Raw genomic sequence first — 26,091 nt, 5'->3', positions numbered from 1 at the left:
CCCCACTCCTCGGAACCCCTTGAGGCTACATTTGGGGGACTGGCACAAGGCAAACAACCAGAGTGGAGCAGATAGGCAGTTAGCCAGATAAATTAGTGATTGACGGAACGTGGCCTAGCCCTTTGTGGGTGGTGCCATTGTGGGGCTGGTGGTCTGAGTTGATACATAAAAGCAGGCTGAGCAAACCAAGGGGAGCAAGCCAGTAAGCAGCACTCCGTGGTCTCTGCATCAGCTCCTGCCTCTAGGTTCCTGCCCAGTTAAGAGTTCAGCTTATGACGCTGGATACATAAGCAAAATAAACCCCTTACCTCCCCCAAGCTGATTTGGTCATGGTGTTTCATGATAGCAGTAGGAACCCCAACACACCATGTAATTCATGCTAAGAGCCAACTCCCCTCTGCCTCAGTGACATGTTATAGCACAAATTACTGAGTGATTTGGGGTAGGTCTTGGAGCCTTGCCTCTGAACAGAGGGGTTTAAAAAAAAAAAAAGTGCATTCTTTAAAAGATATGTATGTGGGGGTGGGGTATGTGCACAAGTATCCAGGTACCTGTGGAGACCAGAAGAGGGCGCTAGATCCCCTGCAGCTAGAGTTATAGGTGGTTGGGAGTTGTACAACCCAGAGGCTGGGAAAGGAACTCTGGTCCTCTGCAAGAGCAGGGATGCTCTTAACCACGGAGTCATCTCTCTAGCCCCAAGTATTCCCTTACATGTTAAGGGTTAGTAGTCACTGCTGTGAGCAGCCCTCTCTCTTGGAAGATATACGGAATTCTCCAGTGACATTCACTAGTACTCCTGGTATCTAAAACAAACATCCTAGTTCTCCACACATGTGCCAGTCCCCAGACAAGACAAAGTAAAGTATGTCACTGCTCAGCTGGATCTCTGTGGGGCACCTCGGTCCCTGCTGCCTGCTTGCTATCAGACAACGTAAGTAAGGTTAGGGTACTGTGTCCTGTAATAACAAGAACTATGGCAGTCCTAGAAAAAACGGGAGGAAGTATGTGACTAAGGAAGGGGCAGTACCCAAAATGGTCATCTTCCCAACCAGCCCCTCCCTTCCCTGCTCTTCATCCCCAATCTTTTCTAGTATTGGTATTAAATTTTCTTAGATCTGGGGACTACCCAGCATGCACAAGCAAACAGAACAACCCTTTAAGACGTCAGTTCATTCGAGTGTTTTGAAGGCACCTGGAATTAAATCTATTCCACAGTGCCGGTAATGGCCATCTAGAGAAGACGGCCCAACTCTGGTGCTATAGAACCAGAGTTCAATAGCAAGAATGGACAAGACCTAAGGGATGCCCGCCACCCCCCATCCCCACTCCAGTGTCCCCCAATGCCCATGCCAGCCCCCGAGTCAAGATGCATGCTCTACTTATCCTCACATTTCTGCCTGGGGTACGCACCATGGGAGGTGCTGGCGTCGGCATGATGGCGGTGGGTGGGATGGCGTGGGGGAACGGTGTGAAGGTGTGCTGGTGCGTGTGCTGATGCGTGTGCTGGTGCTGATGCTGGTGTTGATGGAACTCGGTCCGCAGGTAGGGTGGAGGGCCCAGGGACGCCCCTCGGTCGGCACTCTGTGAGGCCAGGAAGCGCGTGTTCAGTTCCTGCCTCAAGATATCTTGCTCTGGAAAAGAAGGAAAGGGATATAATGGGGGTGACACGTTTTCTTTCAGAACGGGACATCCTGGTTGCAGGCATGTCCACTGTGCATACCAAATGTGACAGGTGTGAAGGTGGCCTGGCACTACGTCATTAACTTACTTAATGCATTATGAGGTCCTTGTTTTGTTTTGCTTTAAACTGAGGAAGGGGCTCATGTACCCCAGAAAAACGTCAAACTCCCTACCCAGCAGAGAATGACCTTGAACACCTGATCTTCTCGCCTCTGCTTCCTGAGCTCTGGGACTATGGACCTGCACCACAGACATGACAGGGATGGAACACAGGGCCTTGTGCATTCTGGGCAAGCACTGTACCCATGCACAGTGAAACGGTGTGTGTGTAAAATTTGACTGTGCAGTTCCCCAGTATGAACTCTGTAGGTGACAGCGTCATGCCATAATGTCAAAGAGCTGGGCAGCACCTGTAAGGACCTGGTGCTATGCGATGCAGGGATAAAGACACAGTACTTGGGACACACAGGGATGGAGCCAGGCCCTGGATCAGAACGGACAACAGGTGGCAAAGATCAAGGCTGGCTCTCAGCCTGTGACAAGTTCAACCTATCGTCTCTCAGTTCCAAGTCTAAAAGGCAAGCTCAGCCACTGCCAGCCTGCCTGCCTGGTGAGTTCTGGGCTGGTGAAAGACTGTCTCAAAACAACAACACATGAAAACCTCACTAAAAACAACAAAAACAAGGTATGCTAACATGAAAACCTCACTAAAAACAACAAAAACAAGGTATGCTATTGACACCCACAGTTGACATTCTTGCTTCTACTCTCAGGTAAATACATGTACAAATGCACGGGTGCACATGTGCACACACACACATTTAAATACTGTGGTACTTTGAGACACACCAGTCATTCATTTTATATATATATATATATGTTAATACCTCCAGGTTCCCACATTTTCTTCATGGACACAGCTCTATGACATGGTGTAACATGGCTAGACCTGATCAATATCAGAGCACAGGTTTGATTAATTCAGCCAGAAGAAAAGAACACTAGGTCAGTTCATCTGTGTTTATGTTTTGTGCGTGTGTGCATGCATGTGTGCGTGTGTTCACATTTGCACCTGTGTGGGGCATGTGTGTGGAGGCCAAATGTCAACCTCAGGTGTCATCCATCAGTTGGGGGACCATATGTTTTTTTTTAAACATGCATTTATTTCTAATACCCAATTAAATTAAATTTATTAATTCATTCATTTATTGTGTGTGAGTGTACACATTACCACATGTGTGGAGATCACAGGAAAATGTTGGGGAGTGGTTCTCTTCCACCATGTGAGCCCTAGTGATGGAAGTCAGGTGGCTAGCCATCGGGGCAAATGCCTTTTCCTACTAAGCCATCTCAATTACATCAGCTTGTATTTGAGACAGTCTCTCACTGGCCTGTACGTGAGCCCCGGAATTCCTTCTGTCTCGATCTCCTCTGTGCTGGGATCACAAATGTACACCACCTTCCCTGTCTTCCCTACCTGGGTTTTAAGGGCTGAACTGAGGGCCTCAGGTTTGCAAGGTAAGCCCTATATTGAGACTTTCCCCTCAGCCTTAGTATGCCTGTCTTCAAAATTTTGGGGTACACTGTCATTTCAATAAATGTGTGTGCGAGGATACACACACACACACACACACACACACACACACACACACACAGGGGTCCTATTTGACAAAGGGAACCCCTACACTAAGACACAACCTAAGTTCCTGGGGCAAAACAGACACAGGCCTGAAACTGTTGTCACAGCTTAAATGTATCACAGAGCCCATAACATCCAAGTTTCACTCAGAGATGATGTCATAACAAGTGTGGCTTAAGCCATTCCATTTTCTTGTTCAACATCAAACTTTCACTGAACCTCATGGACAAAAGACTTGAGGAAGACTCAGAACACATCCACGTCATGTAGTCCAGAGGTGAGGTGGCTAGCAAGGGGCACTAGATACACGGTTGACCAATGAGACCGTCTCAACTCACCTGAGTACGTGCTCCCTGCGGGATGCCCTGGCACCTGCAGACTTCCGGAGGTCAGCGGCGGGGGAGGGGGCAGAGCAGTGGGCGGGGCAAACATATTGGGGTGATGTGAGTGGGCAGGGGGCTGGAGGGTGGGTGTGAAGCTGTGCAGGGGGCTGTGGTTGGGCAGGGAGAGGGGGAAGGGAGAGGCGGAGGGGTGGTGGGAGATGTGAGGAGGAGCTGGCTGGGTTTTTGCCGGGGTACTGCTTCTGCTGCTGCTGTCAGAATAAAGAACAGGAGGGAAAGTCAGCGATTCCACTTGTGGCCGTTCAGTTATCCTTTTCTTTATTACAGTAAGACTTTTTGCTTTATTATTTCATTTTTACTTATTTTTATTTTTTGGAGCCAGGGTAGCCTCAGCTACCTCTGTCAGCTCAGGTTAGCCTCTGTCTCAGAACACGTGATAGTCACGTGCACTTTTACCCAGTGCTAGAATCACATCTGTGTATGTCAAGTTGATGCAGTGCTGGCTGAGGAAGGAACCCAAGACTTCATGCCCACTAAGCAAGCATCCCACCAAATGGGTTATACCCCCTAGCTTTACTTTTAGGAAAGAAGAGAGGAAGGGAGGAGGAAGGGAGGAGGGAAGGAGGGAGGGAGAGAGGGAAGGAGGAAGGGGAGGGAGGGAGGGAAGGACAGAGGGAGGGAGGAGGGAAGGACAGAGGGAGAGGAAGGAGGGAGGGAGGGAGAGAGGAAGGGAGGAGGGAAGGGAGGAGGGAAGGATGGAGGGAGGGAGGGAGGGAAGGACAGAGGGAGGGAGGAGGGAAGGACAGAGGGAGGGAAGGAGGGAGGGAGGGAGGAAGGGAGGAAGAGAGGAGGGAAGGATGGAGGGAGGGAGGGAAGGATGGAGGGAGGGAGGGAAGGATGGAGGGAGGGAGGGAAGGAGGGAGGGAAGGAGGAGGGAAGGACAGAGGAAGGGAGGGAGAGAGGGAAGGAGGGAGGGAGGAGGGAGGGAGGGAAGGAGGGAGGGAGGGAAGGAGGGAGGGAGGAAAGGGAGGATGGAGGGAGAGAGGGAAGGAGGGAGAGAGGGAAGGAGGGAGGGAGGGAGGGAGAGAGGAACGTAGTCCTTGGCTAGTGAGATGGCTCACTGAGTAAAGGTTTTGGCCAAGAAGTCTGATAATCAAAGTCTAATTTCTGAGATCCACAAGATGGAAGGAGAGAACTGAATCCTACAAGCTGCCCTGTAACCTCCATACCTGGCACATACAAAAATACACACACACACACACACACACACACACACACACACACACACACACACGATATATATATATAAAATCCCACCTCCCTGCCTATAGCCACTCAACATGCCTGCCTTCCCTCCTTCCTCTTCATCGATGCTCCCTGGCACCCAGCAGCCTTGTGAGTCAGAAGGCCATGCACCACCCTGGCTACTATACCAGGAAGCAGCCAGGGGCTACTGTTCCATTTCTGGAACACACCCTGTTCAGGTAGTTCCTCCTGCCTGGATCTTAGGAACCCTCTCACTTCGGCTGTAAAACACTCACGTCCACCATAGCAGGGTCCCAGCCTTCCCACTTTCCACTAGCCACACTAGCAGCTGATATTAAGAAGATGAGTATAAATAAAATATACATGTGCTCTAATAAAACGATTTCCTGAGTTCTGCTGCCCGCCACTGTCACTTTGGAAGTAAAGGCAGCATAACTGAGGGGTTAGGCTAGGTAGGGCTTCATCTTCTGTGAGAGAAATCTCTGGGTATACAGGTGAGAGTCTATCAGGTTTAGGTTCATTGAGATGGGAAGAACCACCATGAATGAAGGCAGCACCATCTCATGAAAGGGAGTCCTGGACTGAATAAAAAGGAGGAAGTGAACTGAGTACCAGCCTCCATCTGTCTGCTTCCTATGGATACAATGTAACCAGTTTCACCACCGTATACAATGTATCCATCTGCTACCCTGTCTTCCCCACCAGGATGGACTAGACCCTCAAACTGGAAGCCAAAATAAACCCTCCCTTCAGAGCCATAAAGAAACCAACTAACATATCACTTTTCTGAATCAGAGGATCATGAGACGGACCTGACCCTGTGGGCAAGATGTTATGGTTGGTATATGCATGGCCCAGGGAGTGTCACTATAAGAAGGTGTGGCCTTGTTGGAATAGGTATGTCACTGTGGACGTGGGCTTTAAGACCCTCATTCCAGCTTTCTGGAAGCCAGTATTCTGATAGCAGCCTACAGATGAAGATGTAGAACTCTCAGCTCCTCCTGCACCATGCCTGCCTGGATGTTACCATGTTCCCGCCTTGATGATAATGGACTGAACCTCGGAACCTGTAAGCCAGCCTTAATTAAATGTTCTTTATAAAAGTTGCCTTGGTCATGGTGCCTGTTCATAGCAATTGCATAGCTATAAAACCCTAAGACAGAAGGCGTATAGGAAACAAAAAATGTCCCTAAATGACCCAAGTCATCTGCCCTCCAAAAGGTAGGTAGTAACAAAGATGGAGTCTGGGGACAGTGATGAAGCAAGACCCTGGAGGCTCATGCCACCCTCTTCTTTGCAGACATCACTTGAGCAACTCTGTCGACTTTCCTTTGTGAGGCTGATGAAGTCAAAAGGGAGCATGGCCTGCCACATGGGGCTTTTCTCTCATTTTCAACAGAGCTGAGTGACCCCCAAGTGGAGAAAAGGGCAAAAGGAACCCAAGCTCTTAGGGGTCCCAGGCCTCTGCAAATACCAGCACTGCTTTTCAGAGCCACAGAGCAACTCAGAATCTCCCCATAAAAAACCTTCAGGTGTACCTCAGCTGCCCGCTGGCCATCCACCGGAATGACCTGATAAAACGCCCCCCCCCCACTCCTAATGCCCTCCAGGCTGGAAGGTCACTCTGTAGACCAGGCTATCCTCGAATTAACTCACCTTAAGCTGTTGAGGCTTAGGCTACTGCTGTTGTAGGCTGACAGTGGCTGCGAGAGGCTCTGGGAAGAGGGATGTGACTGCACAGGTGGAAGGGTCTGCTGGAGCAGATGGCTGGGGGACTGTGGCCTGGGTGGCCGCTGCACCTGAGGGAGCGGCGCAGGCTGCAGCTGGGCTTCTGGGGGTCCTTGGACTGGTTGTGTACTTGGAGGAGGGAACTGGGGCGGAGCCTCGGTGCGAGGTACCAAGTCCTGGTCTGGAGATGGAATCTGGAGCGGAGGCTCGGCCTGGGGCTGGGAAGGTAGCTGGGGGAGCTGAGGATGTGGGTCTTTGAGCACCACGGGTTCAAAGACGGGCTCTTTGCAACAGTCCTGGCTCTTCTCCTGGCTTCTCTCTAGACCCGAGATCTTGGGGACAATTGGTCCCGCATCTTGGTTGTGTTCAGGCAGTGCGCCAACACCTAACTCTGGATCTGTGTGAGAGAGGAGACAAAAACAGAGGGAATGCCTGAAAGAAAGCAAGGGACACGGAGGACAAGCAAACTCGATAAAGGATCGAATATTCCCAACCAGACTGCATCTGCCACCCAGCACCTCAATCCCATAGTTTAGGGAATATACACCATTAGTAACTTCAACAGCGCCCTCTTCTGATCTCTGAAGGCACTGGCCCGAATGTGGTGCACATACATACATGTGGGAGAAAACATGTAAAAACGTTTTTTTTAAAAAATCTATAAAAATGGGAAAGGACAGAAATAAATACTGTAAAAAAAAATAATGCTGTGTGAGTAAGTACTTTTGCTTGTGTCTGGGGGAAGAAATCAGTGATAATACTGTCTCCAAGGAGAGGCTAAGGAAGAATGCCTTCCCACCCCTAGTTTGGGGCCATGGGTGTAGCTCACTACAGAGCACCTGCCTAGGCTCCCCTATCGAAGGGCAGAGGGTACAGTCTAGCAGGCGTGGAGTTCCATCCTCAGTACCACTCAACAAACCAAACAGCAAAAACCCGAGGCTGGAGGGGAAAGAAGTATTGTATACTGGTCATCAGGCCATTGCTAACTAAGCTCTGTGGCAACTCTATCACCTCCTCAAAGCCTGTCTTACCTGCTGGCTACACTGTGGTTATGACTCCATGATAAACTTGTCTTTCCGGTACAAGGTACTGGGGTATATCCCAAACAGAAACCGAAAGATCGGAAAGACCAAAAAGAAAAGAAGAAAAAACAGGGATCCCTTTTGCAATAACAAATTATCATGTAATTCTTGAGAATTTTCTCTAATGAGAAAATTATAGGCCCTGTAGATTTTCAGCAATGTAGCCTAAGTTTTTCTTTTCTTTCAGAGCGCTTATTATGCAAAAAAAAAAAAAACAAAACAAAAGCAAAAACTTCAAATAAAACAAAATGAGACGATGTCTGGGGTTGGGGGAAGAGTTAAGTATGTTCAGAAGCCGTTCTCCTCAGAGGACGCCAACTCCTAGAAGAGTTTTAGAACTTGGCTACTTGGCTGTGACATTAACTGGAGGGCATCATACACTCCTTTCAAATGGATTTCATATTTCTTCATGTGCACGCACATGTGTCTGTGTGAGCACAGGTGTCTAGAGAAGCCAGAAGAGCATTGTCAAATCAGAGCTGGACAAACACGCTATTCTGGGCTTCCCAATGTTGGGTGCTTAGGAGCTGAACTCTGGTCCTCAGCAAAAGTCGTTCAGGCTCTGAGCCACCATCTTTGGAGCCCTGCGGTCGGTGTTTCCATCTGTCAGGTTTAGGACGATGAGGAGAGCAACCCTGTACTCGGCCTCAATTAGCTTTCTAAGCTGGACTGCGCATCATTCGGCCCAGAGTCAACCGACCTCTGTTTTGCATTGCTTTACTTACACGGAATTTCTGAAAATGACATCGCTGTGCTTGTCTACCCTCCACCAGTTTTGAGATACACTGTTTTTGTCTGCTGGTTGATTAAAAAAAAAAAAAAAAAAAATCATGTCTCTTTATAGCCTTCCTGGCCTCAAGTTCAGTCATTCCCCTGCCTCAGGTTTCTAAATGCTAACTCCTTACAGGCATTGCTTGATGTTTGGTTTTTTATTTAGAATGTCACCGGGAGCTATTCAGTGCTTAATGGGAAGGCTGACCACGGTATCTTTGAGGTTAACTTTTATCGCCAAGCCCACAGGAAACAAGCCTCCTGGCATGTCTGTGAGGAAATTTCTAGATCATGCTAAAGGGATCCTCCAGAGCTGTCCAATATGCTTAGATTCCAGGCTGGATAGAAGGAAGGGGTGAGCGAGCACTCTACTGCAGATGCCATGTGACCAGCTAGCTGTCCTACACTCAGTCCAATCACCATGCCTCCCCAACCTAGACTGACTATACCCTTGAACTGTGAGCCAAAAAAAAAAAAAAAAAAAAAAAATCAAAAACAAACAAACAAAAAAAAATCTTCCTTTCTCAAGTTGTTTTAGTTGGGCATTTTATTTACCACAGTAATATAAAGGAACAAATACAGAAAGATGATTAAAGGGTTGGTTGCCAGAGGTGCATGCTCTTAATTCCTGGTCCACAGAACCAGTTCTAGGATAGTCAGAGCTATGTAGCCATACCCTGGCTCAAAACTAACAAACACTGGCTCAAAACTAACAAACAATTTGAGGTCAGCCAGTGCTACAAAGAGGAAACGAAATCCAAACAAAAATAATCCCCCCAAAAAACCAAGATTGCATTCGTCACGGTCCACAGTTACATGATCATTCAGCCCACATGTGATTCTACATGCTGTCAAGTTGACAAAAAAAGATTCACCATCGCTGATGGCTACCATGAAACTGGTCTCTTGGTGGCAGATGAGTGATGTTGAATCATTGGGAAACTACAGCACCCATCCAAGTCCAGTAACTTATGCTCTAACCCTGAAGGAGTGGCAGCATTGGCCATCCACAGGCTGGGGTCCTGTACCGCACACAAAGAAAAAGCAAGTTGACTGAGTGCGAGCATTCATTTCTCTGTACTTCCTAATGGATGTCATGACACTAAACATCTTCTGCTCTGCCGCCATGCCTTCCCCATCATGACCTGCTGTCTTCCTTCATTGCGTTGTTTCTATCAGATGTTTGTTCCCAGCATGAACAGTAACCAATACTCAGTATGACAAGGTTCTTCTACAGAGCAAAGAGCCTTTCATGGTCACCCTTGACCGCTAAACATTTCCTTTCCTTTCCTTTGTAGGTTCTACAAAATCAGAGGTATGAGGGGCAGTGACATACTCAGTGGGCCTGAAGATCTGTGTTTATTTCCCTCAAGCCCATATGGTGAAAAAAGGACAACTCCAGCAAAATGTCGTCTGACTTCTGCATGGCTGCTTGGACACATGTGCACACACAAAATATATTCTTTTAAAGAAAAAAAGAGAGACAGACTGACTGACTGACTGATGATAGCAGGATAAAAGACATGGCCTGCTATCTACTGGGGTCACAGCTGGATGTTTCCGATAATGTTTAAAAACTCCCAAATCCCAGCTTGACACACAATCCTCAAGATGGACTGTGTACACCAGGAAAAGACCAGACAGCTAAGTGATGTCACATGACCAGCACTGTGTGAGGACACTGAGCCACTTAAGCATACTTGGCTCAGTGCAGACTCCAGAGACTGCCAACACACTTGCAAGCCCCCCCTTTAAAAGGAAGTGACCTACAACATACAACACGCACCACACACATACCCACCTCGAATCCCTGTCCTGTTCGCACCTACCCTGGTGGGACTGCAAGTGTGTGTCATATCCATTCTGGGGCTCTGAACTCAGGTCTCCCCCTCACACAGCAGGCACTTCATCAATGGAGCCAGTGCTTACAGCAAGGCTTCGCTGAGTGCCCAGACCGTGTTGTGTTGTGTGGTACGGAAAGAAGAACAAAACCCCTAAAAGCAAACAGTGTTCTCTCGGTGTCACACTCCTGTCCTGTCCCCAGGGTTCCCTTGTGAGAACTGGGCTTCTCCTCTGGAGATAAGTCCCCTCTTCTGGCATCCCGATATCCTCCCAGGGACCAGTGATAAAACTACTCCCCAATGTGTTCACACCACATGGGGACCAACAGCAGCTAACCTACAGCAATCTGTCTGAGTGCTTTCTGTGTGAGTACCACTGACACTCCTAGGATGAATCATAAGCTGTTCTAATGGTAATGAGAACAGAACTAAGCCTTGGAATATTCCGTTAAAGAAAGAGTAGGGATGAAGGACTTTTTCACTATTTTTTTTTTCTGCAGTTACCTTTTGAACCCCACCGTCTCTCAGTGTACCTTACAACCTCAACGTTTCAGTGTGGTTGTGGTCAGGTGAACATCGTGTTATACTTGTGTGACACTCGGTCTAGTGACTCTTTTCCTCAGTATTTTTGAGACAGAGCACCATATATTAGAGGATGGCCATGAATTAATTCCACGTGCAGCCAAGGAAGACCTTGAACTTCAGATCTCCTACTACCAATATTCCCTGTGTCAGGAGATTACAGGCATACACCACAATGCCGGATGCTGGGAATCAAACACAGGACTTCACCAATGCCAGGCAAACACTTTATCAACAGAGCCACATATCCCTGGCCCCCATTTTTCTTTTTAAAACGATAAGTCTATTATTAATCATTACACTGACATTTGGTGTGAATAAAAACGTGTGGCTTATGTACATGTATATGTGTGTAATGTCTGCCTATGCATGCACATGGAAGCCAGGGGATGTGGAACATCTGTTCTATTAGTCTTTGCCTTATTCCTTTTCCTCTTTCCTACGGTGGAAGGCTGCCTGCTCAGCCTAGCTGCCATGTTTTGCAGCTAACCACAACTTATGTCCCATTCCCTGCCAGCTCACCTCTAGCTGGACCATCCTCACTATAAAGACCTGGTGTCAGCACCAATCTTTTTACCACTCTATATTCTCCAGTGATGCTTCCTGTCAATGACTTGTGTGGGGCCTTTCTAGGCAGCTGCGATGTTGAGAAGCCATGGCCCAACCCCTCACTGGAGCACATTAATTGAGTGCTCTCTGTCTAAACTACATCCCAGTATTTGGACTAATGTTTAAACTTGGGGACAAGTTCTTGCTAAGTTTCCCAGTGTGGCCTTGAACTCACCCTGCAGCCAGGGCAATCCCTGAATGTGACATCCCCTACCTCAGCCTCCTAAGTAGCTGGGATTTCAGGCCTGAGCCACCACACTTGATTCAACTACTTACTGAAAGCCAACCACCATAAACAGCCCCTCCAATGACCTGCTAGGCCACACCTGCTGCCTGTGAGACTTAGGCACTAAGTTTTAAACTAGCACAGAACCCATTATTTTACATAACAACATTTACATTTCTTCCCCCCAAATATAAACAAATGAATGTGTATTTGATAATACAACTTATTGCAGTTGAGATTTTAATACAACTTTCTTTTTTTTTTTAAGGCTTATTTTGTATATGCATTTGTGTACATTGGATGTCCACAGAGGTCAGAAGAGGGCGTCAGATTCCTTGAAGTTGGAGCTTTGAGTGGTTGTGATCTCCTGCCGTGGGTGCTGAGGATTTAACTCAAGTCCTTTGCAAGAGCCAAGTGCTCTTAAAAGCAGAGCCATCTCTCCAGCTCCTCAACTTCAGGTTTTTGAAGAAGGGTCTCTTTAAATCATGCACTTCCTTCAGCTCTGAACACTGCCACACACAGCCTGAATGCCTGATTTCTTTAACTACATAATAATCATTTTACAAAAAAAATCTAAGCAAGCTTCTTTATAAGAGCAATTCTAAAAGGAAAAAAAAGTATCACCATAATGAGAAAAACACTCAATAAACAATTACACATTAAGCCAGAAAAATTATGCCTCTTTGGAGTCGTTTCTGTAATTGGACAGTATACTGCAATAAAATAATAGCATATAATACAAGCCAATGGGAAATAATTAGATGTCATTTTGATGTTTAAGGATCCATTTTCCATATATAATAAAACTAATGTTCTGGTTTGAATCATAAAGGATTCTAATAGCTTGGTTATTTCTGTATTAGGAGAAAAAAAAAAGTAGGGCAATCAAAAGCATAGAGCTTTTTAATAGTCAAGGGTGGGTGGGGCCCTGCTGGCGTCTGTCTATGGTGTGGACACATGTGGGTCCACCATAGCCTACAGACTTCATGAACACAAACACACAGGAAAAATAATAAATAAGAAAACATAAACAGTGTCGCACCAGGGACTGGTAATGTAGAAGCGATCACAGAACTTTTATGCTAGTGCGCTTTTTTCTTAGCCATTTATTATGTATGTGTATGAACTGTGCATGTATATGTATGCCTATGTGTGAGTATGGGAACAAGTACATGTGTGTGGAGAACCAGGGAGTTCTGGGTAGTTCTTACTTTTTAAAAGATTTATATATAGCCGGATGTGGTGGCTCCTGTCTTTGTTCCCAGCACAGGTGGATCTCTGTGAGTCTGAGGCCAGCCTGGTCTACGCAGAGAATTACAGGGTAGCCTGGCTATACAGTGTGGTCCTGTCAGTTTTTTAAAATTTATGCTTACTTGTATATATGTAATAGTGATAGTGATGTGCACATGGTGTATAGGTTCCTAGAGGTCAGAAGAGGGTGTCAGATCCCCTAGAGCTGGAGTTACAGGCAGTTTTAAGTGAGCCACGGAATCGAAGTGGCTCTGCAGGGAGATGTGGGTTCGCTCCTTCAAACGCTGTGGGGAAGGGGAACTGACGGACTTCTCTGCAAGCTGTGCCCCGACATCCATAGGAATAAGCTCGACCACACTCCATCCCAAAGTAAATGAATGATACTGTCATGGGTGCTTGTGTCCACCCCCGTGCAGGGAGCCCCGAGTCAGGCAGGTCACTGGGGTCTCTAGCTCACCACGCTTGCCAGTCATTGAGCATCTGGTTAAAAAAAGATGGAGTGTGCAAATAGATGGTGGCTGGGCACTGTAGCCTGTGCCTTTAATTCCGGCTCCCAGTGAGGAAAGGCAGGCATGTCTCCTGGGAGGGTTTTTTATGGCCAGCCAGGGCTTCAAAATGAGACTCTTAAAAAAAAAATAACAGTGAACCACTTGTATGTGCATATATAACACACACAGAAGCATATGCACACACATATAAGTATATGCACACACACACACAAACACACACACATACACAAGCATATGCACACACACACATAAGCATATGCACACACACACAAACATGTAAAAAGAAGACTTGCGATGCAGGTCAGAAGTGAAATGCTTGTACAAAATCACTCAGTGAAAGGCTGGGAGTGTGTTTTACTGAGAAAGCACATATTGAACAAACACACTGCCTCAGTTCAACCCCCAGAACTGCAAAACTATATGAATAAATAATCAGCATGGTGGTGGTTTGAATAGTAATGCCCCCCCATAGGTTCGTGTATTTGAATGCTTGGCCCACAGGGAGGGACACTATTAGGAGGTGTGTCCCTGTTGGAGGAAGTATGTCACTGTCGGGGTGGGCTTTGAGGTTTCCTATGCTCAAGCTATGCTCAGTGTGGTACACAGTCTCCTGCTGCCTTTAGATCAAGAGGGACTCTCAGCCCCTCTCCAGCACCACATCTGCCTGCATGCTGTCATGTTTCCCCATCATGATGATCATGGACTAAACCCCTGAAACTATGATCCAGCCCCAATTAAATGTGCTTTTTTTTTTTTTTTTTTTTTTTTTTAAAAATAAGAGTTGCTGTAGTCATGGCATCTTTTCACAACAATGAAACCCTAAGACAATCAGATAATGGTAAAGGACAACAGATTCTATGCAGAAGGCCAAAACAAGGACAAAACCAGTGTACTTCACTTTCATGGGAAGAAGACAGGGTTTGGTACAAACACAATAAAGATTTCTAGCACAGAAGCCAGTGGCATGGCTCACGGGTAAAAGTGTTCGCTGCTATGCCGAATGACTTGAATCTGATCCCTAGGATCCACATGATGGGAGGATAGAACCAATTTTAGCAAGCTGAACTTTGACCTCCACATATGTACTCGATACCCCCATAATAAATAAATAAACTTAGTTAAAAATATCTTTAGCATAGCAGAAGAGACTTGGAACACATCCTAAAAAGCACACTACATGATTGTATGTGTGCCTGTCAGCAAGTATGCTACATGTGTTTGAATATCTGCAGAGGCCAGTCTCCTGGCGTTGGAATTACAGGTAATTTGACTCATTCAACACTGGTACCGGGAACTGAACTTGGGACTGATAAGCCTTCAGCCCCTGGGGCTCTCTGTCTGGCCAGCTTTCCATAATCAGTAGTTCCAAGCTAGTAAGAGACTCTGTCTCAAAGAATGGATTCTTTCTGAGCAACACCACCATGGCTTCCAACCTCTACTGGAATGAACACATGTGTACATGTTCACCCACACCTCTGTATACTGTACAGTATGCATGAACACACCCACACCTACACACACTTCCTTAGTGCCTTAACAACCAACACATACTAAATTACCCCTCCCCCTTTAAAAGACAGGTTGACACATAACCTAGGCCAGCCTCCAACTTCCTATGTAATTGAGAATGGTCTTGAACGTCTGATCTTGCTGCTGCCATTTCTGGGAGCTCAGATTGTTACAGGTTTGTACCACCTTGCCTGGTACACACAGTGTTAAGATGAAGCCCAGTGTTTCACGCATGCTAGCAATCTCTCTACCAGCTAAGTTACATGCTTGATCTACTTATGGAACGTCTTGTCCCAAACAGTAAGCCCTCCACGACCATGGTTTGCACCGCCTCTCTACACACAATGTCTGTATATCAGAAGCATTCACAAATCAGGTGAATCCATAATGGGAATGAATCCATGGGTGGGACAACCTTTGACGTGTTGTCCTCCTCAACATGGTCATTAGCTTATTAGCATGCAAAACTGGGGTGACCTAATACTTCTGACTCACTCGTTCCATAAAATGTAATAAGCATATCATAAGCTAGGTGATTAGACAAATTACGTGTTAGAGAACTCAGTCCTCCCAGGAAAACAGCCAGCATCTATACCACATCAGTTGTGCCCGCCCAAGCGTCAATCAGCATCTGGCCTGTTGAAGGCTGACACTCCTTCCTAGAAGGAGGGGATGGGAAGAGATCCCAGGCACCGCTCCTCCCAGCTATTTGTACAAAAGTCTGCCCTAACTGCACTTGGCCTGGGACCTGAGGGACTCTGAGGTGGCGGAGGATATAGGCTGTGAAAGGTTAACTGAGGGGTTCCATGTATGTGGCTGCCGGGAAGCTCTCCATCACTCATGCAGGATGACGGCACTGCCATGAGGCTGCTCCGGGGCCACTCATAGGCATCAGCAACCTAATACCTATGCTCTGTGAGGAAGCTCAATAAACTCACTGGTTCCCCAGGGTGAACTCTGGTGGAGTCATAATTTGGGTGTCATTGGGGGCCCTTATGAGGAGTGTGTGGTGTTATTTACAAAATTTATAGCCAGGTATGGTGGCTCACACCTTTAGTCCAGGTACTTAGGAGGAGGAGGAGAAGGCAGGTTGATCTCTGTGAATTCAAGGCCAGCCTGATTTACAAAGTAAATTCAGTCCAGTCCAGGGGTGTTATAAAGAGAAACCCTGTCTTAAAAAGCAAAAACAAAAACAAAAGCAAGCAAACAGAAAACACAAAACAAAATGTACAAAACACACACACACACACACACACACACACACACACACACACACACACACACACGGAGCCTTTAACAGAGCTCTGTCAATTCCCAGTGCCCACAAAGATTTAATTTTCATATTAAAATGTTTATTGCTAATTGCCTACAACCTAATAATGAATCCATACTATATTTCACCGTTAATTAAAACATCAATAAAACCGGCAAGGACTCTTCCCCATGTCAAGGTGAACTCTGAGGCTTCAGGGCTCTGAAACACTTCTCTCCTTTTCCTGGTGACTCTACACCATGTGCTCCTTGATGATGCTGAAGGTATCCAGGGAAGACCTGTATGGTGGATGGTGCATTCTGGGAACCGAACCCGGGATGACTTCTTGCAATCTGGGTGAGCATGTTATCCACGGATCCAGTGCCTCAGACTCAAATTTTTCCTTCATCACAGAGCCTGGGATGGCAAACCCCTCTTGACCTGATTCCACTTCCCATAATATTAACACTTGACTCATTTACATATAACAATTAAGTAGCAACGAATATAATGTATCCATTTGTGACAACTTTACATACTATAGGATCACCTGGGAGAGAGGCTCAATGAGGGAGTATCTGACCTGTAAGCCATATCTGTGAGTGCTTTTTTAAAATTTGTGTGCTTTTTAAAATTTATGGGGCTGGAGAGATGGTTCAGCGGTCAAATCTCAGCAACCACATGGTGGCTCACAACCACCTATAACAGAATCGGATACCCTCTTCTGGTGTGTCTTAAGAGAGCAACTCACATATATGAAATAAGATAAATAAATTAAAAAAAAATTATGCGTATGTGCTGACTATATGGTTCATGTGCATGCGTTTGTGTGTGTGTGTGTGTGTGTGTGTGTGTGTGTGTGTGTGTGTGTGTAGGCTAGAAAAGAGTATAGAATTTTCTGGAACTGGAATTATAGGCAGTTGTGACTCACACTCAGTATAGGTGTTGGGAATTGAACTTGGGTACAGTGCCAGAACAGCAAGCACTCTTAACCACTAAGCCACTTTTTCCAGCCTCCTGTGAATGCTTTTTTTTTTTTTTTTAATTGAGTCAATTGAGGTGGTAATGACCATCCTGAATATGGCTGGCCACAGTTCCCTTGGTTTGTGTCCTGGACTAGATAAGGGTAGAAAAGGGCTGAGCAAAAGAGGTACATATGTATTCCTTCTCTCTGCTCTAGACTGTCAAGATACTGTGAATAGCTTGTAAGTTTATGCTGCCTTGACCTTGCTGAGTTCATGCACCAGCCTCTCATTGGGAGGATTCTAGGCAGGCATTCTATAATGGGACAAGCAGTCATGCCCCCAGCTCCTCACTGGGGAATTCTAGGTAGGGGCTCTACTACTGAGCCACGTCCCCATCCCCTCACCTGAGGATTCTAGGCAGGAGCTCTACTACTGAGCCACGCCCCCATCCCCTCACTGGGGGATTCTAGGCAGGGGCTCTACCACTGAGCCATGCCCCCAGCTCCTCACTGGGGGATTCTAGGCAGGAGCTCTACTACTGAGCCACGCCCCCAACCCCTCACTGGGGGATTCTAGGCAGGGGCTCTACCACTGAGCCACACTCCCAGCCCCTCACTGGGGGATTCTAGGCAGGGGCTCTACCACTGAGCCACACTCCCAGCCCCTCACTGGGGGATTCTAGGCAGGGGCTCTACCACTGAGCCATGCCCCCAGCTCCTCACTGAGGGATTCTAGGCAGGGGCTCTACCACTGAGCCATGCCCCCAGCCCCTCACTGGGGGATTTTAGGCAGAGGCTCTACTTCATCCTCTGACTATTTACCACTTAGCTTTATCCCAAATTGCAAGATGTGATTACTAAGCTCATTAAGTACTGCCTGCTCTCTGTCTCCATGAGTCTGGGATACCTCCTAGACTAAGATAAGACACCCCTGAGCAGCTGTTATCTCCGTAGACAGGTTCCCTCTTTTGCAAAGCCTAGTGCTTAAGAGGCAAACCATTTTATACACTCCTCCACTGCCATGAACCATTAAAAGCCTAGGGTGTGAATGTTTATTCTTCCTGAATGGTGCAAAAAGTCATTCTACCAAACAGGTAAAGCTGAGTTCTAATTAGTCAACTGATTAGAATTGGTAGGCTTGTGGAAGTTGAGTAAGATACAAGATTGGAGAGGCCAGGTGTGTGTGTTTCTCCCTCCCATGTCACCGTTCTGTCATGGACAGAAGGGCCACCTCCTGTGTCCTGTGTACCTCAAGTGTTGGTTAGGAAAACAGATAATACAATTAGCAGTAAAGAATGAAACACTTTGAAACCATGGTGCACAACACACTTCCACACCACGAATGCTTTGCCTTATTTTTGACTTGTTCTAAAAATTACTGCATGCCTGGCAGACCAGGATTGCAGCTCTATGTCCTGCAAGCTAAATGTATCTTCAGCAATAGGCTCTTACCATCTAGAACCTTGGGCCATCAGGGGCAACAGCAATAGCCTGTGTAGGCTTGGATGCTGCTGGGGCCTCCCTCACTAAAACACTCATGGGGTGGTAACTGCAATCTCAGAACAAGTGACTCTGAGTACTCAGTGATTCATGACATCATCTATGTCAAGCCTCATCTCCAAGCCCAGAGAACAGTGTAGAATGTAAAGAAGAAACACGGTCATTTGGGCACAACATGGTTGTTACACACATGAACTCATGGGAGCTGTGGTCAACAGCAGATCTCCAGAATCAAGCCAGTTACAAATTCCTGTGTGGAGTGGGGGGGACCACCACCTCTAGCTGAGAGCTACTAGCCATTGATAGAGGCTGGTGGGAGGGTCACTTTTCACTGGGGGAGTAGCTACTGGTAGGTTTTCACACCCCAAACCTAAGACAATGGGCAATGGGCTGCTGAGATGCTTTAGTGGATAAGGGTGCTTGCTGCCATCTTGGTGATCCGAGTTCAAGTCCCTAATCTTACATGGAGGAAGGCAAGAACAGACTCCCACTAAGCTTTTCTCTGACCTCTACAGCCAAGCTGTGGTATGATGTACCCATGCACATGCAATAAATCTAACAAACTAACTTTTAAAAAGTGCAAAGGATCTGAATAGGCACTTCTTCAAAGAAGATATACAACATCTCAGGAGCACTAGTCATCAGGGAGGAAAAAACTCCAGACCGCAGAAGCAACCACACCCACTGTAATGAGAAACAGACACTGGGAAGAGAACAAGGTAGAGCCCTTCTCCCTACCCACAGGCTGGCACAGTCTGGCAGTCCTTCAAGAGGCTACGCTCTCCCCTCTCTATTCTCATTCATCCCTCAGTCAAAACCGTTTCCATTTTGTAAGAGGGCCTTGAGTTGAATAAGACAGGACATCAGGTAGCCCATTCTGCCTTGGAACTCTAAGCAATCTTCCCACCATTACCTCCCAAATGCTGGAACCACAGGAGGATCCAGGAGAACTCAGAAATTTCAAAGTCATTGCTAACTACACCGTGAGTTCAAAGCCAGCCTGAGTTACACGAGACCCTGTCTCAAAAGAACAAAAAAACCATTGGCTCCTGCCCTGGAGGAACCTCTAACTTACTGAAAGAACAATTTTAAAAGGGAGCTGGGGAGATGGCTCAGTAGGTAAAGCACTTGCTACACAAGCACGTGGGCATGAGTTCAATTCCCAGCATCCGACATGCCTGGCATGGTGAACAATGCTTGTATCCCCACAGCAGGGGACGTGGAGCCAGGCAGATCCTGCTTTCTCCCTAGCCAGCCCATGGCTTAATCAACCAGCTTCAGGTGCCAGTGAAAGGCTGTCTCAGAAAACAAGTTGGGGTCTGACAAGCTGGCTCATCGGATGATGTGACTGCTGCTCAGGCCTGATGACTTGAGTTCAATCCCCAGATCGCATATTAAGGTGGAAAGAGAAACAACTTCACAACATGGTCGGTAACATTCATGCACACATACTCTCAAACAGAATGAATGAATGAATGAATGAATTAATTAATTGGTAAAAGCAGGTATGTGGCTCCTAAGGACACCCTAGGTTGTCATCCAAGCTGTTCCCTGTCCCCTACACATATACAATGATGCACAACACACACAGGGTAGAGAGCAGGTTTAAATAAACAGAATGGTATAATTCAATGCTAAGTGCCCTGATAGAATACAAGCCCTCCCACTCCCACCAGGGATCCTGGGCAGAGGTTGTGCCCTCAAGAGCAAGGACAGGAGAGGAGCGACTCCCAAGGGAAACCGGGGAGTCATCCAAGCCAGGAAGGAACCAGGCCCACAGGTGTGCAGAGGCAGAGCAGGGAGGCCACACTACACTCGTTCAGAAATGGCGGCCAGCACAAGGAGCCCAAGCCCACTTTAGAGGTGGAGTGGGAAGGCTAGGCTGTTTGTTACCAAAGGTCAAGCACACGTGGACTTTCCCTGTCACAGAGGAAAGAAAGTGGTTCCTCCCTCCTCAGGGTCCTGATGCTGCCCCAGGCTGGGTGTAGGATTTCCTTTTACGGAAGCTCCTTGGAAGAAAGGGTGGCTCATGGAATGACTAGGAGGAGAGTGACTTTTGAAAGCCCAACACAATGTGTTCCAGAGAAAGGTACCGTGTCAGTTAAGGATACAGAATACCCCCAGCAGTCTTTATTCCCGCCGCAGAAACATACGGTGAAATAAAGCAAATTTCTCTTTCCGGTAAAATGATTATCTGGGAAATGGTCAGAGGCAGCAGTCTGTGGCTGTGGCACATCCAGGTGAATCCTGCCATCGCTGGGACAGACCTCGAGTGTGAAATGAACCCATGAGGCTGGAAGGGTGGCTTGGCAGTTTCGAGGTGCCTGCTGCTCCTACAACGGACTCAGGTATGGCTCCCAGCACTGTGGCCACTAGGTGGCTCAACAACCGCCTGTAGAGCTCCAGTTACTGGGGAACTGGCGCCCTCTTCTGGCCTCCAAGGGTACCAGACATGTAGTGCACATACATACACATACATGCTGGTGCTTGTACATATAAAATAAAAATGAGCCTTAAAAACAAAGCATCTTAAAGATGTGGCAGTCCATGCTCTGGAGGCTGACACAGAAGGATGGCTGTGAGTTTTAGGCTATCCTGGGCTACAAAGCAATTTCCAGGCCAGTCTAGGCTACAGAGACCTATCCCAAAACAACAACTACAGCAACCACCCAACCTGAGCTTTGTAGGTAGACTGCCTAGCACACGTTAAGCCCTTGACTCCAAACCCAGCATACCAGAGACTAGATATTGGCTCATGCCTGCAACCTCAGCACTCAAGTGGTAGAGGCAGGAGATCAAAAGTTCAAAGAACAGTATGAAATGTTCTGGAACGTTCTTCCCTAGCCAGGTTCTTTCCACATGTACGAAGAAGCTATCTTCATGGGGCGAGTTTTCCAAAGGTAAAGAAAGCAAATGGAGATATGGCCACTCTTGGGTGAGGTTTTGTCCCACCTAATTTCTCATTCATTGTTGCTTTGTTTTATTAGGAAACTAGCTCCGGTCTCAGAAGGGATTCATGGGTCCCTGCCTCAAGTAACGGGTTACAGAATGACTGCTTCACTTTCTGCTGTCTAGATCCTCCCAGATGCTGCCCTGCCACCACACAGTCCCACTATCTGAGCTCACTTCCATCTCCTGCTTTCTTTCATCCCATACCAGGCTCCCTAAGCCAGCAGGAGGCTGTTCCTGGAATACATCTTGGGATAATCCTTTGACAGGATTAAGGGATTAGGTCCTTGTCTCCTTGTTTATCTATTTGTTTTTTACTTCTTTTAATGATTTGTGGGTGTGTTACGCTCAGCATGGCATGTGTGGAGGTCAGGGGACAGTCCGCATGAGTCAGTTCTCTCTTGTTCCTCCATGTGAGTTCAAGGATTGAGTTCAGGTCATCAGGCTTGGCAAGCAAGTGCCTTTGCCCACTAAACCATCACAGGAGCTCACATTCACCTTGTGAAGAAGGAAGAGGCTAGTTGACCCTGTGCCCAGCACTCTGGTTGGCCTTTCAGATTCCCTGGGAATCTCCTGTCTCTGCCTCTCACCTCACTGAAGCACTGCTGGGATTACAGACAGGCACCAAAGCATCAGAATTACAGACAGGCACCAGAGCATCAGGATTACAGACAGGCACCAGAGCATCAGGATTACAGACAGGCACCAGAGCATCAGGATTACAGACAGGCACCAGAGCATCAGAATTACAGACAGGCACCAGAGCATCAGGATTACAGACAGGCACCAGAGCATCAGAATTACAGACAGGCACCAGAGCATCAGGATTACAGACAGGCACCAGAGCATCAGGCATCTGAATCTAGTCTTCAGGATGCACAACTAACTTTTCAGTCAATGCATCACTTCTCCAGCCTGTTCTGTTACTACTGCTGCTGCGCTGCTGTTTCTCAGATAGCCCAGGCAGGCCTCAAACTCAGTGTATAGATAAGGCTAGCCTAACACGTCTACCTCTCCTGCATCCACTTCCCAAGCACTTAGATCATATGTATGTGCCAACATGACCAACCTATTTTTTGAAGAACGTCTTCCTATAAAACCATGGCTGGCCTAGCACTTACAATAGTCCCCCTGCCTCAGTTTCCAGAGCACTAAGATTAAGAGCATGTGCCACCAAGCCCAAACAACCCCTCCAGTTTTGATACAGAATTTTTACTTTTTAAATCTCTGAGACTTGAGATCTACAAACAGCCCTGTAATGAACAGCGTCGGCTTGCTTAGACAGAAATTTGAAATTTAAATACCTACCTGGGCACCATTACTGTTGCAGGACCCACATGCTGGCCCCAGTGGGACTGTCCAATCTGTTCAGAATCAGAAAGGTACTTCTGCATTCCCTGGAGGTGGGGTGGAAATAACCCTTCTCTCCCTTTAGACCTTGCAGAGGTTGTAAGTCAGCCACTGGGGTGGAGTGAGATGGGGTCTGATCACCAACAGGCCTCCTAGAATTCTCTGACTTCATCAGTGCTAACTGAATGGGAGGGCGAGGGCAGGAGCTTGGCACAGAGGAAGGGAAACAAATGACTATCTAGCCTTCCTAAGAGCTAGATAGACTTCCTAAGAGCCTGACTTCACGGGGCGCCTGAGGAAGAGGAGGAGGACAGGTGGGGACTGGCTGGGAGATGGTGTAAAATAAGATGATCCACTTGTTATCCTCTAAGCTCACCTCTGAAAGAATGAACATACAAGATCTGGTCTCAGAGAGCAAGTGTCACCTGGCTACAGAGAAAGCCAGCTTATGTGTAACCTTGCTTTTGTACATTTATATGCATATGCATGTATGTATGTATGTATGTATGTATGCATGCATGCATGTATGTATGTATGTATGTATGTGTATGTGTAACAATAATAAGGAAAAATGGGCTGGAGAGATGGCTCAGTGGTTAAGAGCACTGACTGCTCTTCCAGAGGTCCTGAGTTCAATTCCCAGCAACCACATGGTGGCTCACAGTCATCTGTAATGAGATCTGACGTCCTCTTCTGATGTATCTGACAACAGCAACAGTGTACTTACATACATGAAATAAACAATTCTTTTTTAAAAAAAATTACAAGGAAAAAGAAGCCGTTGACTTGGAAGGAAGCAAATGGAACAGTGTGGAAGTTGACATACGAGGAACTGGGGAGGTGACAGAAGAAATGATGTAATTACATTTTTTTTTTTTAAATACTCTACTGTGGAGCTCAGTGGGCAGAGTACTTGCCTTCCAAGTGTGAGGGCCTGAGTTTGATCCTTGGATCTTAGGTGAAATTGCACACGTCTGTAATCCTGGGGCTGGAGAGGGAGTAACAGGGACTAACCAGCTACCCAGACTACTTGGGCTCTGGGTGAATAATTTATCTTCAGTTTCACAGAAGGTAGATGGAACCTGAGGAAGAACACCAAAGGATGTCCTCTGACCCCGGTATGTACCTGTGTGCTCACTACACACACACACACACACACACACACACACACACACACACACACACGCACGCAAGCATTAACACTTTAGAACACATAGGCACAGGGGAAAATTTCCTGAACAGAACACCAATGGCTTGTGCTCTAAGACCAAGGATCGAGAAGTGGGACTTAATGAGATTGCAAAGTTTCTGTAAGGCTAAGGACACTGTTAAGAAAACAAAATGGCAGCCAACGGATTGGGAAAAGATCTTTACCAACCCCACATCTGATAGAGGTATAATACCCAATATATACAAAGAACTCAAGAAATTAGATGCCAGAGAATCAAACAATCTTATTAAAACAAGGGGTACAGAGCTAAACAAAAAATTCTCAATTGAGGAATATCAAATGGCTGAGAAGCATCTAAAGAAGGACTCGATATCCCTAGTCATCAGGGAAATGCAAATCAAAACAACCCCTAGATTCCACCTCACACCAGTCAAAATGGCTAAGATCAAAAACTCAGATGACACCAGATGCTGGTGAGGATGCAGAGAAAGAGGAACACTTCTCCACTGTTGGTGGGGTTGTAAGCTGGTACAACCACTCTGGAAATCACTAAATTGGACATAGTCCTACCCGAAAACCCAGTTATTCCACTTCTAGGCATATATCCCAGAGATACTCCAACATACAACAAAGATACATACACCACAATGTTCATAGCAGCCCTATTTATAATAGCCAGAAGCTGGAAAGAACCCAGATGTCTTTCAGTAGATGAATGGATACAAAAATTGTGGTATATTTACACAATGGAATACTACTCAGCTATCAGAAACTATGACTTTATAAAATTCTTAAGAAAATGGATGCATCTAGAAAATATCATCCTGAGTGAGGCAACCCAGTCACAAAAGAACAGATATAATATACAGTCACTGATAATTGGGTACTAGCCCCAAAAAGCTCTGAACACCCCAGAAACAACTCACAGGCCATATGAAGCTCAAAAAACAAACAAACCAACAAAAAAACAGAGGCCAAAAACTGAAAGCCTCAGTCTTTCTTTAAAAAAAAAAAACAAAAAAAAAAACAAAAAAAAAAAAAAAAAAACCAAGTAAGTGTATAGTGCCCTCTTAGAGTGTGGTACTCCTGGACCTCAAAATCATTAATAATTTAAGAGCTAAGAATATAGCCTTGTGGCAATTTTTGGTATCCAAAAATCATTATGATCACTATGCTTAATCTATACACACCAAAAAACTCTGACTGTTTCCATGTTACGTTCTGTTCTACGTGTACTGTATGCTTATGGTAACTAGTAAGATTTCAATGCATACTATCAAACCTCTAAACGAATCAAGTACTGACAAAAATATATTCAAATAGTTTTATGCCAAAATGCTTTTAAAAATCTGTACATGTATCTCTCTTTTTTAAATAAAGTTGTAAGAAAAAAAATCCTCAGTGGTTAGGGCTCCTGCAGAGTTCCCAGCATCCACATCAGGTGGTTCATAAACCAGCTCCAGAGGTCTGGTCTCCTCGGTAACTGCACTCACACATCCGAATACCCACAGATAAATTTATAGACATAAATAATTTTTAAAAAATTTCTAAGAGTTAAGCACAAAAGAATTCCTCTAAATTAGGGCATTAAAGAGGATTAAGGTCTTTTTATTTTATTTTATTTTTTTGTCCTCTGATCAGGGACTTAGGATCCTACAAGGTTCCATTTGTGTGGTGGAATTTTTTTTTCACTTACAGTTGAGTTCCTGGGTTTTTCAGTATGTATCTGTTTTTGCTCTTCTTACTGTTAGTGTTGTGAGCCACAGAAATTTAAGAAGGCCAAGGGCAGACGCCACGCTGACAGAATCCACCAGCAGACGTAAAAGCTGATTATATACGGCAGGACGGAATGTTTAGCAGCGGCCCAGTGT

The 26,091-nt window shown here is 46.3% G+C and overlaps 1 protein-coding gene across 5 annotated transcripts in view; it reads right to left on the bottom strand.

Annotated features, from left to right (window-relative positions):
* Positions 1 to 26,091, bottom strand: part of AUTS2 (activator of transcription and developmental regulator AUTS2) — a gene marked incomplete at its 5' end in the record, with an annotated part of 1,029,376 nt that overhangs the window by 29,637 nt on the left and 973,648 nt on the right. For 2 of the 5 annotated variants that reach the window (XM_080941141.1, XM_080941142.1), the window contains 3 exons: positions 1,411 to 1,631; positions 3,658 to 3,911; positions 6,583 to 7,051. In XM_080941141.1, coding sequence (XP_080797267.1) covers positions 1,411 to 1,631; positions 3,658 to 3,911; positions 6,583 to 7,051 — 944 coding nt within the window. Of the gene's footprint in view, positions 1 to 1,389; positions 1,632 to 3,657; positions 3,993 to 6,582; positions 7,052 to 26,091 lie in introns of all 5 variants that reach the window. The other 3 variants (XM_080941138.1, XM_080941139.1, XM_080941140.1) reach the window with 3 other exon arrangements.

The sequence above is a fragment of the Micromys minutus genome (assembly GCF_963924665.1).
Source record: "Micromys minutus genome assembly, chromosome: 29".
Classification (NCBI taxonomy): domain Eukaryota; kingdom Metazoa; phylum Chordata; class Mammalia; order Rodentia; family Muridae; genus Micromys; species Micromys minutus.
The sequence above is the reverse complement of the archived record's forward strand: the minus strand, read 5'-3'. Positions and strand labels throughout refer to the sequence as shown.